Source organism: Leuciscus leuciscus (genome assembly GCF_965113295.1).
Source record: "Leuciscus leuciscus genome assembly, chromosome: 10".
Classification (NCBI taxonomy): Eukaryota; Metazoa; Chordata; class Actinopteri; order Cypriniformes; family Leuciscidae; genus Leuciscus; species Leuciscus leuciscus.
The window spans coordinates 42,468,459-42,487,649 of NC_138734.1; the positions used below are offsets into that span (position 1 = coordinate 42,468,459).

A 19,191-nucleotide genomic window follows, 5' to 3' on the forward strand; every position below is an offset into this window, starting at 1 on the left:
CAGTAAAATCTCAATTTAGCTTGCACCGAAGTTATAATAACATAGTTTGCTAACATTAACGTCAGCAAGTTCGAGGCGCGTTACGATTAGCTGCAGCACATTTCCCTTATAAGAATGATTAAACATGGACTTACTGTACCTTCAAGTGATGCACGGGCATCATCTCGCAGTTTCTTCTTCTTTCTTTTCTCAGATCCTAACTCCTGCTGTCTTTTAGGGGCCATTTCCAAAAAAGTTGCCTATACTGTCTAAGGCGCCCGCGCGAACAACCGGCACGGACCATCCAACGCGGGGGGCGGTACTTTCTAGACTAGAGCAATTAAATTATCTTGTTCCCCCTTTTTTGTTACATATACATGGCTAAAATGTGCCTAATAATATTTCTATAGGCTAATGAAATAATATCGGCATTATACATTTTTTTTTTCGTTAGGCTATTTTTGGTGCCCCCTCAGCACTTGGTGCCCTACGCACAGCGCGTGATGCGCGTGGTGGGAGCGGCGGCGCTGACTGTCGCCATTGAAGTTAGAGCCATTCATAAACTGCACGGCGATTGGTGGCGCGATCCCAGACGTCAGCATCCTACGTCAGCTGATTGACAGGCGGACTCTCCAATCGAGCTTCACACCTGAAACAAATAAAGTACACAGACATACACGACACGCATATGCAGCAACATACGCACAAACAAAAATTACGTAGCGCGGCGTACGTAACATTTACACAGACTGTGGAAACACCTGTGTTTAAACTAATAAAAGTACATTTTGTATAATAGGTCCCCTTTAAATGAAATGGTAGCCTATTCAAAACAAGAATGTTTTAAAAACAAAGTAGCTATACATTTATATTAAATTATAAATAAAAACAAATTAGGCAAACAAGCCGAAATTGATTTATTTAAAGTGAAATTGAATCGGCATTTAGCTCAGAAAGAATACAAACCATTCCATATTCGCGATGAAACATTTGGCTGCTAAACTATTGTTCATTGAAGGGGACCTATTATGCAAAAATTACTTTTATAAGGTGTTTGAACACACATGTGTGTCCACAGTGTTAAAATCCACCCAATCCTTTTTTTTAAATCCCCATAAATTAAAAACATTCTCTCAAAACAAGCGAATTCCAGATTTCTCCCTACAATGATGTCAATGTAGGGAAAAATCTGGAAACGCTTGTTTTGAGAGAATGTTTTATGTTTGTTTTTGAGAGACCCGCCCACTGGTGACGATCTCCTATTAGCATAGACACAGCCCTGAGTGAGAAGCACAGAGTCTGCCATTGTTATATTGTTGCTAGAGCAGCTAGTGCAGGGATAGACAACATCGGTCCTGGAGTGCAGCTGTTCTGCATAGTTTAGCTTCAACCCTAATCAAACACACCTGAATGTCTTCAGGATTATTAAAGCTACTTGAAGGGAAGGTGAGTTGGGTCGGAGCAAAACTCCGCAGGATAGCAGCACTCAGGACTGACCATCCGTGAGCCTGTTATATGTCTCAGCTACGTAAACATCATAACTGATCTGTTGATGGCTGTAATAATAAACATAAGAGTCTCCATAAACTCCCATTTCATTTATGTGTCCAAGTAAATTCATATACCAGTATGTGAAAGTCATTTTACACCAGAATACTTTGCACATGAGGGTGAGTAAAACACAGGATTTACACACAAGTTGATTCTGAAAGATGGATCGATACCAACTTTTCATGATCCAATTTCATATGTTGGCTATATTGTGATGTTTACAAGTTGCCTTTCTGAATGTGTTTCGTTAGCAAATCTCAAATGTACAATCAACATTATAGTGTAACGTTTATTTAACAAAATTACCATTGATTATTTTTGTTAATTTCAATATTGATTCCGCATCGGTGATGTAGAATCAATAATACTGTAACGTTGATTCAACAATATTACCATTGATTTATTTTTGTTCATTTCAATATTGATTCAGCATCAGTGACTACGTTTACATGCTGTCAAATATCGGGTTATGGTCGGGTTAAGGTCACTATTTGGGTTTCTGAAACATTCGGAATAACCCGTTTACATGCGTGAGTAGAGAGAGTTACTCCTGTATACATGGAATTTGTAATCAATTGGCAATATCCCGATGTAAACGGCGACGCACGGTTAGCGTCTGGACGTACGGACAATGTTAAGACGCAATGTGCGTCATTTCCAATTCTTCTTCCTGTATCCAAAGGCAACAACAACAGCAGCAGCACGCGGATAATGAATAGTTCGGGGCAGATAGCGATCGCCTTTGTTTGCGATTTCCTCCTCGCTCCAAAAGTGTGGTGCTGTGCTGCGTCTCGCCATGTTTACCTCTACTTCTTGTTTACTTCCGGTATACTGCACGAGGGTTTTTGTATGCGCCGTCTCTACTCAAAAGACCAAGATTCCTTGCGAATAGAACATGCGCAGAACACAAATCAATGTTCCTTTTGATGGGGATATGCCGATACGCGTTTACATGACCAAATATTCGAGTTAGAAAAGGGGTACCCCAGGGATCATATCTGGGTTTTTAAAAACTGGGATATGAGCATATCCGGGTTTTTGCCGGTGTTTACATGGCCGTGCGCGACCGGGTTATTGCTAATATCCCGGTTTTGAACGGGTTATTGGCTGCATGTAAACGTAGTCAGTGATGTAGAATCAATCATAGTGTAACGTTGATTCAAAAATATTACCATTGATTTATTTTTGTTAATTTCAATATTGATTCAGCATCAGTGATGTTGAATCAATCATAGTAATGTTGATTCAATAGTATTACCATTAACATTGCTTCACCTTTAACTGAGAGTGCAACAGTGATACTAAAGCAACATCACTTTGTTACGTTAATTCAATGCAATTAACGTTAACGTTAATTTTCTAATGACCTAGAAAATGGAACTTTTAACAGTCATTCTAAATTGTCTCAAATAAGGTTTGAATACTTTTCACTGATTAGTCAACTCATTTTAATACAAATGGCTCTCAGGATTCTCCTCCTGATTCTCAAGAGGCTCTTTTCTTCAGAGCTAACATCCGAGGATATCTAGGGCATATCCTTGGGCTTGTGCGTAGAGGCTCTAGGGAGCAACATACTCTGCAAAATGACTCTCTAGAACGAGAGGAGTAACGTTAGCTCGACCTGAACATGTCAGTGCCAGCAAGCATGTTGTTCATCTCTGTGAGCGCTCTCTCAAGAGTGAATCTGACCACAGTCTCCAAAACAGAGACCTATAGCGCCTCCACAGGGCTATGGGGAGCGGAGGCCACAGCAGAATGACTCTCGGAGAAGAGGAGGCCTTCCACACACACCAATGTGGTCCTTGTTGACCATGTAATCATTTTATAAATTCTAAGAAATGTGCATTACTCACATGCTTGCAGCAGTGTGTGTTGTGCATGTATACGTAGCAAGTATGTGTTTGTCGCACAGTGATTAACTAGGAAAATTAAAAATGACATTTCATGACAAAAAGGTTGTCACCCCTGACCTAGAAAATGGAACTTTTAACAGTCACTCTAAATTGTCTCAAATAAGGTTTGAATACTTCTCACTGATAAGACAACTCATTTTAATACAAATGACTCATTCAGGTCAAACTTAAACAGCAACTATATGAGATCAAACAGCAGTATTACTAATAGCTGGAAAGTAAATTCATAACAATCAAATAATCTTTTCAGGTTGTAGCCTGCTGATCTCTTCTCTACTTCCTACAGTTAATATACAGTTGTGTATCTTCTTCATGTTTTGTAATATTTTATTTAGGCTCAGTAAGTGTGATCTAACAGAGGAAAGCTGTTCAGCTCTGGCTTCAGTTCTCAGTTCAGACTCCAGCATTCTGAAGGATCTTGACCTGAGCAATAATAATCTGCAGGATTCAGGAGTGACACTGCTCTCTGATGGACTGAAAAGTAACTGTAAATTGGAGAAACTCAGGTCAGATGATTTCTAACCTATTAAAGGTCTCTGGGCCTTTAGTTTGCCTCTATTTCCTATTTGTTCTATTCTCTAATTTGTACAAGAAAGAAATGATAATTCACAAACCATTTCCTTTAGGGCTTAAAATTGTTCAGGTAATTTTAAGAATAACTGATTAATAAGCTGAATGTTATATTTTCATTCCTGCTGTAGACTTTCATACTGTGGTATCACAGAAGAAGGTTATAAAGCTCTGGCTTCAGCTCTGAGATCAAACCCTTCACACCTGATAGAGCTGGATCTCAGAGGAAATGATCCTGGACAATCAGGGGTGAAGGAGCTTGATGATCTACTACAGGATCAGAAGTGTCAACTCGAGACACTGAGGTGAGTATTTTTTAAATAATTTTTGTATTAATGTGCAGTAGTTTTAAATAAAAATGTTATAAGTTACTTATAAAATATTATTAATCCGTTGTAACAATAACGACTCGGGGTAAATGTGAATTAGCTCAAGAATATAGGGAATTTTGGGAATATTAATAATTATGACCCATGGTCATAATTCATAAGTCGCATGTACATTTATTTGATCAATTATCGAGATTCCCTTGTTCGGTAACTGTCTGATCATTACAGTTAAGAAGGGGGTATCCCTTTTCAAACTCCAAGAAAGTTTTATCTTCTGGCCACGAATATCAAACTTTCTGAGTTTATGAATTAAAACTACTCAAGGTAGTCAATATCGAGCTTGTAGCTTAGATCTTTTTAGTTTCATTGACTTTTATAAGGTGGTTTTTCAAACACAGAGACAATTAAAAGTATAAATGGGTTTATTAATAAAATGGCACACACTAGAGATTATATAAACTACAAACATAAACGTACTTAAAATACAAACAAACATTTAACCGAACAAAAACATAAACATAGCGTGATCAGAATGAAAATGAAATGAAAGAAAGAAAGATATAGAGAGAAGATAGAGGGTAACTTAGTTCACAGACCTAAGACCTGGACACCTGAAATCAGCGTTTAGAGAGAGTTACGTTACGTTCAAGATTCTGTGCTCTTTCAGTGTGGTGCTGAAGAGGGGGCGCGCGTGCGCGTGTCCGGCTGGTTTGCGTCTAGCTTCGTCTTCTGGGTTGTTTAGCAAGACGATGTAAAGGCTCACTTGAATTTAACGTTACCGAGAAAGTTCAGATTCGTCTCCCGGGATGGGAGAGGCTGGAAATCTTAGTTGCAAGGGACGCAGCTACGACTCGAACATGTGCTCGCTCAATGGAGAAGGCCAGGGCCTCCTCCAGATGTTCCTTTGGAGAAGCGCTGCGCCGAGGAAGAGGGTCAAGAGAAGTTGGATGAGAGCTGGAAGAGAGATAAGAGAGCGAGGAAACTGAAGGTTTGGACTTTTATCAGTGTCCCATGTGCCGTCCCCTCCTTCGTGTAGGACGAATCAGCTGTCGAGAATTTTCGAGCGGGAAGATTCCTTTGTCCGGTTAGACACGCCCACTCGAATGAGTCATGATTGACTTTAACTTGAGAGGATTTTCTCCAGACATATGAACTTATAAAACAATGCGCATCACTGAATTCTGCTATCGGAATTCAACTCCGTTAGATTAAGAGAATTACAAAGACATCAAACGCATCACATGAAGGTTGTAGCAATGCAAAGATACAGGAGATATGCAGAATTACACACATTTAAAGTCTTGATTACCACATGACAAAATCGTAGACACCCCAATATGACATGGTCATAACAAAAGGCACCTCAGAAATATATCAACATTTTGGTAATGTCCTATGGTAAGTCAAAGGGAAAATCTGTGGGTCTGTGTGTGGTGTGTTTGGGACGTGACTGCTGGGAATGTCTGCTTTCCTGGGTCGTAAAGTTTTATGGTCTGAGGTAGGGTTACAAAACCACTATTGAGGAACCTTCTTTAAAAATACCTTTCAGAGCCAAACACTCGAAGATCATAACTATATGATCAAAACAACATTAATCACACATGCATACAGGAAGTTCAGATAAAAGCCTGAGTTACATACTTAAAAGTTAAACACAAAAGGATGTTGGTGTGTGTGTGTGTGCGTGTATGTGTGTGTGTGTTCTGGAATGTCACGAGTCTATAAAAGTCACAGGGAGTCCATGCTGAAATGGGGGTTTTAGAGGGGATTCTCCAAAACAGGGTTTCCTTATGTGACTCAAATGTCCCTCGGGGGAGCCACAAAGATGCAATTTTGACCGTTCAAGCAGACTTGGAGGCGCCATGAACAAACTCGTTGTCTCTGAACAGCATGTGACCGCATGTCATAGTCATTGTCGTTACACCGTCACTTTAAAAATAACGTCTCAGGTTATGACTGTAACCCTTGTTCCCTGAGAACGGAACGAGACACTGCGTCCTGAGACACGTAGGGGAACACCTGAGCGTGACTAATGACTGAAGTACTGTATAATCACGGCAATCGTATTGATAGACGACAGCCATGACATCACTACTAGTGCGAACAGGAAGTATAAAAGGGCGCCTAGAGAACATGCCATCCACTTCTTCATCTGAAAGGACTGTGTAGGCAGCCCAGAGGCATGACAACAAGACGCAAGAACAGTTACAGTCATAACCCAAGACGCTCCCTTTCGAAAGGGAACTTGCACTGCGTCCTGAGACACTTTGGGGAATGAAATACCCACGCTGCCTTGCTGAGGGGATGTTTGCGAATCATGGCTGTGACAAGCACAAACACATTCACTACTGGTACGCACCAGGCTGTCCGTAGCACAACCTCCTACGGCCACTGCCCGAGTTTCATGCTTTAATGAGGGAGCACCTTTGTGATTTCACACGAAGGACCCAGAGTCAGCTCAAGGCCTGGACACCACAACCCCGCTTAGAGGGGGGTTCCTTTAAGGGGGTATGGCCGAGTCCCAAAGGGCTCTAGCCTGCTACTTTTCAGAGGGACTAACGTCAACCCCCATACCAGGGAGGCTATCAGGCTCTATCAGCTGAAGCCAGCTAATCTCAGATATACATAATACAGAGCTCAGGGAGCGAGGGGGGGCCTTATCTCTGAACCAGTTTTCTCTAAACTTCTATAAACCTTATTTCCTTTCATTTTATCTATCTGGATATTAGATATCTGTACCACTCACTTTGAGACATTTCAAATGACACCAAAAACATAACAGTCAATGATAAACATTCACATTAAACCATGTTCTTGTATGAGTTCTTAGTAGTTTGTGAGAGGAAGTCAGGCCGTGTGGGGGAGGTTGAATGTTAATTAGCCATCAGGGCCCTTTTGCCTGCCTCATGCAGGCCTCAACCAGTATTTTCAGTCTTACACTTACATCCAAGGATATCTAGGGAATATCCTCGGGCTTGTGCATAGAGGCTCTAGGGAACAACATACTCTTCAAAACGACTCTCTAGAACGAGAGGAATAACGTTAGCTCGACCTGAGACTCAAATTACCAACTCTCAGCGTCTGACAGTGCATCCCCTCCCAGCAGCTCACCCTCGTCAGCCACTGAGGGCCGCGAGAGATTTACACATCTCTCAAACTCCTCAGAAAACTCCATCTGAGATCCCCACGATCTCAGTCTCCTTTCCACCTCTTCCCAAGAGAAGAGAGACAGATGAGAGCAGAGAGTTTTCACTAACAAACACTCACAGTTCGTGCACGCGGACCCTTCAAGGAACGAGCACGCGAGCTCCTCACCCAGACAAAAAACGCAGAGGACACCAGGTGTCTGAAATCTTTTACACGGGTTGTCACACTTCCTGAAGTGCTTGTTAGAAGCCATGATATTCTCTTCACAGTACCAACAACACAGTCCCTGAAAAGGGAAACGAAAAGAGGATGACATGTTCTCTAGGCGCCCTTTTATACTTCCTGGTCGCACTGGTAGTGACCTTCATGGCTGTTGCCAGCCGATATGATTACCGTGATAACACAGCAATCAGTCACACTGAGGCGTTCCACAAAACGTCTTAGGACACAGTGCGAGTTCCCTTTCAAAAGGGAACTAAAGGCTCTTTGAAAGACTTGTGAAAATTCATTATATGGCACATAATGTCAATGTACTTCCTCTATCTCCAGGTTTTTGAGTTCTGCTGCACATGAAGCCTGTCAGTTTGTGAGAGGAATTGTGGGTGATAACCCGTTACTCCTGAGAGAGCTGCATCTGAATGAATGTGAACTAGGAGACACACGAGTGAATCAGATCGCTGCTCTACTGAAGGATAAACACTGTAAACTCAACACACTGATGTGAGTATTTTACTTGGTTTAATACTTTACATGTAAAATATCTATAAAAATAACGTTGTCATTGTTCATAAAGAAAGTTTTAAGATTAACTGAAGAGTGTTTCCTTTTTCTCTCTCTTCAGGCTGAATAATAACAGTATTACAGCAGAAGGTTGTGCTGCTCTGACTTCAGCATTTAATTCAAACCCTTCAAACCTGATAGAGCTGGATCTGAGTGAGAATAAACTAGGAAACTCAGGAATTGAGAAGATCTGTCCTCTGTTGGAAAATACACAATGCAGATTGACGAAACTGAAGTGTGTATTTTTATTTATCCACATTTCAATATGATAATATATATATTATAGTCTTGAAAATTATGAAGATTATGAAGGCTAAAATATTAGTTGCAGTATTATTAAATATTGTACTAAGAACTGCAAGTATGAATTAATATGTAAATCTGTATTAAAGAGAAATTCAGTTTAATACGTTTATTTTAAGTTATTATTGGTTCAATTTCATGATTTTAATATGAAAATTTGAAATTTAGTTTGCTTATTTTTTTAGTGTAGAACATGCACAATTTTTGTTCTGTTCTGATAAATTGTAGAATAACTGAATAATCGTCTGAATGTTAAATTTTCCTTCCTGTTCTAGACTCTCAGACTGCAGTATCACAGAAGAAGGTTATAAAGCTCTGGCTTCAGCTCTGAGATCAAACCCTTCACACCTGATAGAGCTGGATCTCAGAGGAAATGATCCTGGACAATCAGGAGTGAAGGAGCTCGATGATTTACTACAGGATGAACAATGTAAATTAAAGACCAGGTGATTAATGTCTTAAAATATTTCAAAATAAGCCACAAATGTAATATCTGCTATATGAAACTAAGGGGATTGGGAATTGGAGAGGAATTGCAATTAAAGGTAGAGGAATTTACAGCATACCTATTACTGAAATTCAACAGTCACACAACTATATTTTGTGACACGAACCTTGTGATAAAACATAATTACATAATTTTGACTTTCTGATTAGACTTCTCCCAGACTTCTTTGAAAATCAGTTAACACCATTTCTGTAATCCAAAAAAATTACATTTTGACAGAATTATTTAAAATACTCTTCTACTTCCTGTAGGTTTTTGAAAAGTGATGCTGCACAGGAAGCGTGTGAGTGTCTCACTGAAGTTCTGGGTAAAAGTCCATTATTACTGACAGAACTGGATCTGAGTGAAGATAAATTAAAAGATCTGAATGGAGAGAAGCTCTCTGCTCTTTTGATAGACTCTCATAGCAAAGTGGAGAAAATCAAGTGAGTCAACATGATTTATACATTATAACTTCTCTGTTAATTGATTACATGAGACTATCAGTTACATGTGTGATCAAAATTGAAGACCTGCTGATCTGATGTGTGTTGAGTATGTGCTGAAGTACAATCAGAATAATAATAAATGCTGTTTATGTGTTTAGGCTAAATAATTGTGAACTGACAGAGAAAAGCTGTTCAGTTCTAGCTACTGTTCTCTCCTCTAAAACCATCCTGAAAGAGCTGAACCTGAACAACAGCCGTCTGCTGAACTCAGGAGTCAAAGAGATCTGTGAGGGACTGAAGAAGCGTGTGTGTGAGCTGAAGATACTCAAGTGAGTACATTTCTTTACATTTTAAGGATGTTTGATAACTTTTTGTGCTGATCTAATACTAATATTTTGTTAGTGCTAGGTGCACATTTTAACTACATTAAAGTTATTAAAATCAACCCAATGTTTACAGGTTTATTGTAATTAATTATGCAAGTGGTCTGTCTGTTTAATTCACACGTTCAGGTCACGTTCGTTCTATATTAATGCACTGTTTTCATTTAAGCACACAAACATACATCACTCGCACACAGAGGGCCATATCATACACCGGCGCAATGTGGCACCAGGCGCAACGCAAGTGTTTTTTGTTAGTTTCAGCCCGACGCAGTTATCATTTTCGCGCCCTGCTCCGCGTTGTTTAAAAAGCAAATGCATTTGCGCCCATTTGGTCTGAAAATGAGGTGTGTTCAGGCGCATTGTTGGCACGTTGGGCGCATTTGCAACAACTGAACGACCATCTGACTTCTCAGAGTCTCACTGTAATAGTGATGTGATTGATCTGCAGGCTAATTTTCAATAGCTCCTGACGTTACTGGAGTAGCTTTAAAAAATTTAAAAATTGAGGTAGCTACTAACATCACATCTTGTATGCATCGCCGGCGACTATGTGATGCAAGATTAAAGTTAAGTTAACTTTGCATGCTAAATAAGAAAATATTGGCCTGGTTTCAAAAACATGGCTTGTATTAAGCCAGGATTAGGTCTTAGTTCAATTAGGGCATTTAAGTAAAATGAAAAAATCTCAACTTTTTTTCCACAAGCTGGTCATGTGACAAGAGCCAACCAATCAGCTTCACCCTTTCCGTAACAACATTGAAAACTCAGTCAACATGAAGGATGGGGGTGCACCCAAACACTACGGGTGTTTTTCTCTTCTCCGTAAATAAATCTTGTAGCAGAGCTACAGCAAGCGTTTTTCGGGTGGTGGAAATCCATTAGCTACTAAAACTTCTTTGTCGTTGTGAAGAGCGCAGTGCATGGTTGCATAGCAGTGACAGAAGCCACGGGAAAATCGGACCGAATTTTACTATTAATAATAAAAGATAAGCTAATGTGCATTGTAAATGTCAGTAATTTATCTTTTTGTTTTTTACTCATTCTTTTTATAAAAAAAATTATTTAAAGGCTGAAATATGTGAGGTTTATCTTTTTATAAAACCTTTTTTGTCAAAACTTTATTTGAACTTGTACATGTTAGTAGATAACATGTTGCAAGACACTCTTTTAAAATCTGGCCATCATTTTTAATGTTATTATTTTAATGTTTATGTAAACAAAAAGTGCATATTGATGCTAATTTTATGTTATTTGCTGGTTAATGCGTCGTGTAGGTCTTAAATTTCAATCTTTATGGTCTTAAAATGTCTTAAAAGGGTCTTAAATTTGACTTGCTTACCTGCAAGAACTCTGTAAACTGTCAAGCGTTTCATTTTAAGTGTGTAGATATTTATATTCCTTTTAAAGTTTACAGACATGTTACAAATACTTCCTTCTTCAAATGTAGTGAAATACTGTAAACTTTTACAGTTACATTTTTACTCATTGCTGCAAACAATTACTCATATCTGGTAAGGTATTCAGATCTAGTGTGATTTTGTGACTATTCTCTCGTAATTAGGGTTGGGTATCGTTTTTTCGATACTGGTGCCAAATCGATACTTTTAAAACAGTACCGGTGAACCGGTACTTAAAAAAAGAGTAAAATATATAAAAATTTAATATATTACAATTTTAAAGTAAATATATAAATATAAGTAGTCTAAATACAAAACACAACAAATTTACATTAACCCTCTGGGGTCTGAGTGGTTTTTGGGGTCCTTGAGATGTTCTGACATGCCCTAACATTTGTGCTTTTTTCAGTTGCTTATAACAGGGTTCCCGCGGGGTCTTAAAAAGTCTTAAAAAGTCTAAAATTCTGAACTTTAAATTTAAGGCCTTAAAATGTCTTTAAAACAGCCAGATTTTGATCCGTGGTCTTAAATTTCATTTAGTCAGGTCTAAAAAAGGTCTCGCCAACAGGCCGTTCACATATCATATCTTTTGCGCGCTCAAGTTCGTTCAAATGTAGGCGCGCGCGCGCTCATAACTGAAGCGACGCACTCGTTTTTTTCCAGGCGCAGCGAGATAAAAAAAAATCTCAACTCTTCAGAATGCCACAAACGCATCGCAGGTCATGTGACAAGAACCAATCAATCAGCTTCGCCCCTTTCAAAGCTCACTCAACTGGAAGGATGCGGGTGCACCCAAACACTACGGGTGTTTTTCTCTTTTCCATAAATAAATCTTGAAGCAGAGCTACAGCAAGCGTTTCTCGCCGGTGGAAATCCATTAGCTACTAAAACTTCTTTGTCATTGACAGGCATGAAAACTTCTCACCTTTCGTCGTGGTCGTGGCCAGCATTTACCCGCTATATCTCTATAGTTACCATAATCTTAGCAGCTTTAAAAAACCAATCATCATTCCTAATGCAGAAACCTGACAGCCAATCCGAGTCAGAGTAGGGCAGAATTGTTTTCAAAGTCTTTAACACCGCGAGTCTGATGACACACTGCCGAACAAAGAACCGCACGTCGGAAAGCAAGCCTGAGTTAAGTTAGCTTACAATGTTAACTGTCCTGTCAGATACAGACAGCGATGTTGCCAATGTCATTATTTTTAATTTTGACATAGAAGAGGGCGGGATAATATCGCGAGCGGGCGCGGGCGCCGTGAGTGCTGAGCGAGCAGGGACGAGTAGTGAGTTGTCGTCGAAAAAGATGGATAATGCAAAAAAGCTGTCGGGGGCTAAACATAGAAAAAGAAAGAGAGGAAAGGAGATGGCAGGTCAATTGATGCAACAGCAGCTAAATAAGTGGATGGTGAAAGGCTACAGGTAGGATTTTGTTTTGTGTCCAGGCATGTAGGCTAATGCCATCGGGACTACCGGGAGATTCCCGGTGGGCCGACGTGCTTTTTGGGCCGATACATCTCATACTTTTTTGTTTCGTTTTTTGTCTTAACGGCCCATAAAACTCGTACATCGGCGGCCCATTCGTTTTGTTTTGCTTAGCTTAATTGGCGGCGCTGGGTTAGTGCGTAATTAGTGTGTAATGCATTGGTCAATAAAAAGTCAGCGTTATTTTTTTTTTTTCTGACACCCCATGAAACACGTAGATCAGCGGCCCATTTGGTTCTTTTCTTGATTGACACTGGGCTAGCCCAATCACACCTTTAATGTGAAGTATAGAAATATACTCTTTCAAGTATAGAAATTAGTACAAAACTAATTATGAAAGTTTCCTTTATTTTTCAGTGCATTTGTTTTACAATATATGGCTATTACTATCATGGGATTAATATTGTAACTATTATTATGTAGTAGTAATGGAGACAGACACTGTAACTAAAATAATTTTTCTTTGTTTAATTTGCACCAGATTGATGAATTTAACATTTAAAAAGCACTATATATATATATATATGTTGATTGGATTGGATTTTTTGCTGCCGCATCCTTCTCACCTTTTTACCCCTGACCTGTTTTCATGCTTGCAATGTGGAGAGCGCAGTGCATGGTTGCATAGCAACGACAGACGCCACGGGAAAATCCGACCGAATTTTACTATTAATAATAAAAGATAAGCTAAAGAGCATTGTAAATGTCAGTAATTTATCTTTTTATAATAAAATTATTTAAAGTCTGAAATATGTGAGTTTTATCTTTTTATAAAAACAACTTTTTTGTCTAAACTTTATTTGAACTTGTACATGTTAGTATATAACATGTTGCAAGACACTTTTAAAATCTGGCTATCATTTTTAATGGTATTATTTTAATGTTTATGTAAACAAAAAGTGCATATTGATGCTAATTTTATTTGTTATTTGCTGGTTTTCGACATTGTGTAGTATTAGTACTTTTTGAACAGGATTCTGTGATAACCGTGGTCATTTTTGTCACTATAATCATTGAAATGAAATGTTCATGCCATTTCATCTCTAGTTATGATCAACTATGATCAACTAAAATCAACTAATTATGTGTTTTTTACAGTATAATATGCATAGTACAATTTTCTATAAAAAATATATATATTTCTGATTCTGACACACGTTGTTGGGTGTGGAAGGTTACTAATGTGATTGTTTTATCTGTAAATTAAATTAATGTTTTTTCAATTACTTAATTCATTGAAATAAAATGAATTCTTTGATTTGAAATTTTTTTTTGGTAGGTCTTAAATTTCAAACTTTATGGTCGTAAAATGTCTTAAAAAGGTCTTAAATTTGACTTGCTGAAACCTGCAAGAACCCTGTTATAAACATATTAATGGCAAAGGTATAATTGCACTATATTTAGCACAAACAGGGCTATCATAATATGTGAGCAACATGCATGTACATGTTTGTATTTTTGAGAGAATAATGTTTATGCATGGTTATTGAAAAAACTAAAAACTAAAGTTTCTGAAATAAGGCCACAAAACACATACTAAATATGTGACAATAAGACTTTTGACTTATGGATGTCGTTGCCTAGAGTTTTTTCTTCAAAATGATGTGAAAATCATCCTGCCCTTATCATTCACATAACACAATACATTGATTTTAAATCTTGTAAAACACTTTTTGTTTGTAAAGACAATATGCGCAAGGGGCGTCAACCATTCAACACCATCATGCATATGTAGTGGTTCACACCTGAGGAGACAATGGGGCCCGTATACTTAATGAGCCATTCATTCAGGGGTGTCACCTATAGCCACAAGAAAGAATGCAAGAGCAATATATATATAATACAATTGCAAATTGTATAATATCCAAGGAAAACATGTCTAGTAATTGTGCAGTTAATTCTCATACTGTATTTTCAGTTTTGGAATATGTATCCTCTCCCCAAATTTGTCAATAATAAAACACAATAAAAATTACTTAAAGAAAAGGCTTAGATTTACCTTTTAAAATTTGTTTACACCTACCTTGTAAATATATATATATTTTATTAAAAAGGTTACAATTACAACAACAATTGAAGTGTAATCTTTCTTTGTAAAAACTAAAGTATACATTTTATCCTATTATTTCAAAGTTAAGGATTCATTACTTCGAATATAGCCTACATTGACAAAACATACTATATTTAACATATTAGCAAAAATTGGCAAACAAAAGCTTATTTGAGGTGGCAGATATTTTACAGTAAAAATGTGTAATCTATCCAAAACTAATCAACGAAATGTTGTCTTTCATTTGTCTGTAACATAGGTCTTTCGTTTTTATTATAAGGAATATAAATGTTAATTTGCAGTTTAATACGTTGCTTATACAAATACATTTTATTTCAACACATTTCAGTCGATTTTTACTCAGTATAGCAAAATAGTTTGCTAAAAGCAAATCATTCATTCACACACAGAAACGCAAGTTTTTGCGAGTTGTGGTAAACAGCGCATCTCTGCCGTTCATTCATTCACACAGAAACGCGATTTACTTGAGAATGAAAAAAAACTTACTACAGTATTCCATCAGTTGCTCCTCGAAATACCAGCACATCTGAGGTACGTTTTCCATTATTATTATTCCTCACAGCGCTGCGAGACAGTGTAGACAAGTAAGGGACTGTTCGTTTTTTATTTAAGGGGCCACCGGAGGAGTTTTGAGATCTGTTGTCAAAAAATACATGACCCTCCCTTCGCCAGCAATACATTTTTCTATGACCCTCCAAAATGATTGTGAAAAAAGGCATGACCCTCCCTGATAATTTATTGATTAGCCTACTTCTGTACTAGTTTGCGCTTGGCAAAGATGTTCATATAGCCATTGGGTTTTTTTAAACCATAAACTCTTGCTTTCTCATCTTACTAGGGCTGTAACGATAGACCAAACCAACGATTCGGTTCGTATCACGATTTTTTATTTTAGATTTGAAAACAATCATGTTTTCGGTGCTGATGCGGTGTGACTCGTTCAACATGTGAACGCTGGCACTGCCAACAAGCATCTAAAGCTGTCACAAAGAACCGGCAAAAGTAATGATTATTAATATGTCAAATATGGAGACATTTTAATTGTTTAATAAACAAGTGTTTTCTGTGTCGACTGCAAAGATGAAGTTGACGATGCGTCGCGATCTTCTCAGAACGCGCCAGAGAGAAATGCACATTTCATAAGCAGAAAGCAGTCTGTTTTCCTTCGTTTTGAATTGTTCTGTTTAAAAGTAGACATTTCAAGCTTTCTATATATTTCTCAGGTCTGTGAGGCAAGTAGCATACCTTACGCTGAGTTTCGGTTCATTTATGAGACAAGAGTCCAGTTCACTCGCCCGCGCCTCCGTGTCATGATTATCTATTTTCTACTATATTTACTTCTTATTTATTAAATCCAGATGAAACATTGATTAAAATTAAGATACAATTAATAAAAAAATGAAATTCACTTTAAAGAAAGGCTTTGTGCTTTCTGTTTGAGGTCTCTGTGAAAGTCGCTTTCAGAGCAGTCAAGTCCGTAATGGAGAACTGAGCCTGTAACATTTTTTTTTTTTTTTTTTTTTACATAAATGTGAACACGAAAAATAAAATAAAAATATTTTATGTTCTGTGGAGGCCGATCTTTATTCATCCGGTGGGTATATATCTTTTTGTTTGCACAGTGTAATTTATAGCCTAGAATTACAAAAAAATATTTTGCCATTTAAAAGTTAAAGATTGTTTGTGTCACGTCAGATGTGTATTTGGTAGTGGCGCAGTGGATAAGACACATGCCTTTGGTGTGAGAGACCCGGGTTCGAATCCACTGTGAGACACCAATGTGTCCCTGAGCAAGACACTTAACCCCTAGTTGCTCCAGAGGCGTGCGACCTCTGACATATATAGCAATTGTAAGTCGCTTTGGATAAAAAGCGTCAGCTAAATGAATAAATGTAAATGTAAATGTAAATGTATTTCCCTCATATTAAAGCTGCCGTCGGCAAGTCTGGCAGATTGGGTCGATTAGCCAAAATTTTGAATGTTTACAACTCTCATGCCCCTCCCCACTACCAGCGAGCACCCTCCCATCGAGGTCGTGCTCGTCAGTGCGTCACTGTGCGTGTGTACCTGATTTTCTGTGAACGCGTCCGTCTCTTCAGCATCTATCAACACCATGGACTCGGAGGTAGGCTGCCCTGGCTAATCTATCCATAGATAGCAATAACCGAGGAATTGGAAGCTTGTTAGTAGATTTTCTCTCCGCCATCACGCTTCTTGCAATCTCCAGGCGAACTTCAGGCGTGGCGTGTGCATGTGATATTAACGTGCGCGAGTGAGGGGTATCTGTGGCGTGTGCACGACCTGTGATTGACAGTCAGATCTCACACCCCCCTGCGCTGATTGGACCTGATGAAGCGGGAGCGCTGGATTTTTGCAAAACAAATAACACGCTCCAGGTGGAGTTAGAAGCTCGGGTTTTTTTCTAAAACCACCTTATGTATGTTGTTCTGTCGGATTATAGTGTCGATTACACTGAATATGATCAAAAAAATGTTGCCGACGGCAGCTTTAAATATAAAACGCATGTGTAGACTGATATTTTTCTAATGTCTTGACTCCTTTCAGATGTTTCAAAATATTGGTATTAAATGCATTTTCTGAGAATTTATATTTCAAGTTTTGACAGCAAATGTCACGTCCATAACACTGGAATCGCCCTATTTTAACGAATTTACTAGTTTAACTAGTTTTTATGGTGTAGGTCTACGTATTTTATTATGTTAACTTAAATTGCTTTAAACAGGGATGCAAACACAGGCTATGGTCAAAAAAGAGAGAGGTTATCGAAGCCCTCGCCCCGCGGCAAATATCCAGATTCTTACATAATTGTGATGAATTGAATCCTTTGCAAGTTATCATTTTGCAGTGTAAGACAGAGTCCTGCACGGGTCCATTTTTGGAGACCCGCCCCCGCCCGTACCCGCAAAGTTCAGCACCAGATCCGACCCGTCACCCGTGATAATAGCAAAATTAAATCCGCACCCGCCCAGACCCGTTAATATTTGGCCCGTTACCCGACCCGTGCCCGCGATAAACCACACAGGTGACGCGTTCATGTAACATAAGGGTGCGCTGCCAATAACGCACCTAAAAGCTGTCACAAAGAACTGGGAAAAGTAATGATTATTAATAGGCCTGTCAAATATATCAATGAGACATTTCAATTGTTTATTAATAAGCAAGTGTTTTCTGTGTCAAAGATGACGATGCTGACTCGCGATCTTCGCAGTAGTGAACGCGCCAGAGAGAAATGCACATTTCATACGGATTATAAGCAGAGAACAGTCTGTTTTCTTTCGTTTTGAATTGTTTTGTTTAAAAGTACACATTTCATGCTTTTCTATTTCTCAGGTCTGTGAGGCAAGTAGCTTATACGATGAGTTTTGGTTCATTTAAGAGACGATCAGTTCACGCGCGGGCGCCTCCGGCGTGTCCTGATTATATTGCCTGCCTGCTATATTCTTATGTATTAAATCCATGAATTTGGTAGATGAAACATTGATTAAAATTAAGATACAATTAATACAAAACGAAATTCACTTTAAAGAAAGGCTTAACAAACTTAATGAAGTGGTCAAAATCATGTCTGCCCACTCCATTTGTCTCACGATATTCGGGATCATCTTATCTTATTCATGCTTTTCACTTTTCATATAATCAACATGAAATAAAAATAAAAAAGTATATTATTTTATTTAAACATGAATATGAAACTAAATCGTTTTTTAATGACTGGGCTACAACACATAGGCCTATTAGCTTACAGTACAGAGAAATTTAATGTCGCAACTTGGTCGGACTAAAAGGGGAGAAAAAAATAAAATTGGGTCGGTCCTAAATTGACAGGGTCGGTCGGGTTACGGCAAACAATAATATTTTTACTAAAACACATATTTGCGTATGTGTAATGCTGGTAATTTAGACATACGAAATATTGCACATATTTTTCATCCGCTACCCGCCCGCAAGGAGTTCATTATCCGCCCGCGTCCCCGCCCGTGAATTTTAGGAATGTCACAATCCACCCGTTTTAGCCAATTTTATGCGGGTACCCGTGGATACCCGCGGGTACCCGACCCGTTGCAGGACTCTGGTGTAAGATTACCGTTAACACCTTTAAATATTACATAAATGTATTATGTATTTTTTATTAAACTTAGGGAGTATATAAATCAGCATCAAAGAGTAATTCTTGAAAAAATCTGCACAGTAATTTGATAAAATCTAAACATGTTAATAAAAACAAATTACTATTAGTAGGCTACTCTTATAAAATTCAATCAGGCAATCATACATTTCACAATTTTATATTTATATACAGTATGAATGTCAAGAATTCAGAAG

The 19,191-nt window shown here is 38.3% G+C and overlaps 1 protein-coding gene and 1 long non-coding RNA gene across 2 annotated transcripts in view; one reads left to right on the forward strand and one right to left on the reverse strand.

Moving 5' to 3' along the window:
* The window catches only part of LOC309507893 (uncharacterized protein), a 313,871-nt gene that overhangs the window by 66,463 nt on the left and 228,217 nt on the right, over positions 1-19,191 (forward strand). The window contains exons 13-19 of the mRNA XM_082182320.1: positions 3,779-3,949; positions 4,145-4,318; positions 8,039-8,209; positions 8,331-8,504; positions 8,848-9,018; positions 9,332-9,505; positions 9,667-9,837. Coding sequence (XP_082038446.1) covers positions 3,779-3,949; positions 4,145-4,318; positions 8,039-8,209; positions 8,331-8,504; positions 8,848-9,018; positions 9,332-9,505; positions 9,667-9,837 — 1,206 coding nt within the window. The remainder of the gene's footprint in view (positions 1-3,778; positions 3,950-4,144; positions 4,319-8,038; positions 8,210-8,330; positions 8,505-8,847; positions 9,019-9,331; positions 9,506-9,666; positions 9,838-19,191) is intronic.
* LOC309507967 lies at positions 4,339-6,340 on the reverse strand. Its single transcript, XR_014209330.1, has 2 exons — positions 6,285-6,340; positions 4,339-4,421 (listed from the first exon to the last, which is right to left on the reverse strand). It is a non-coding gene; the product is annotated as an uncharacterized lncRNA (long non-coding RNA).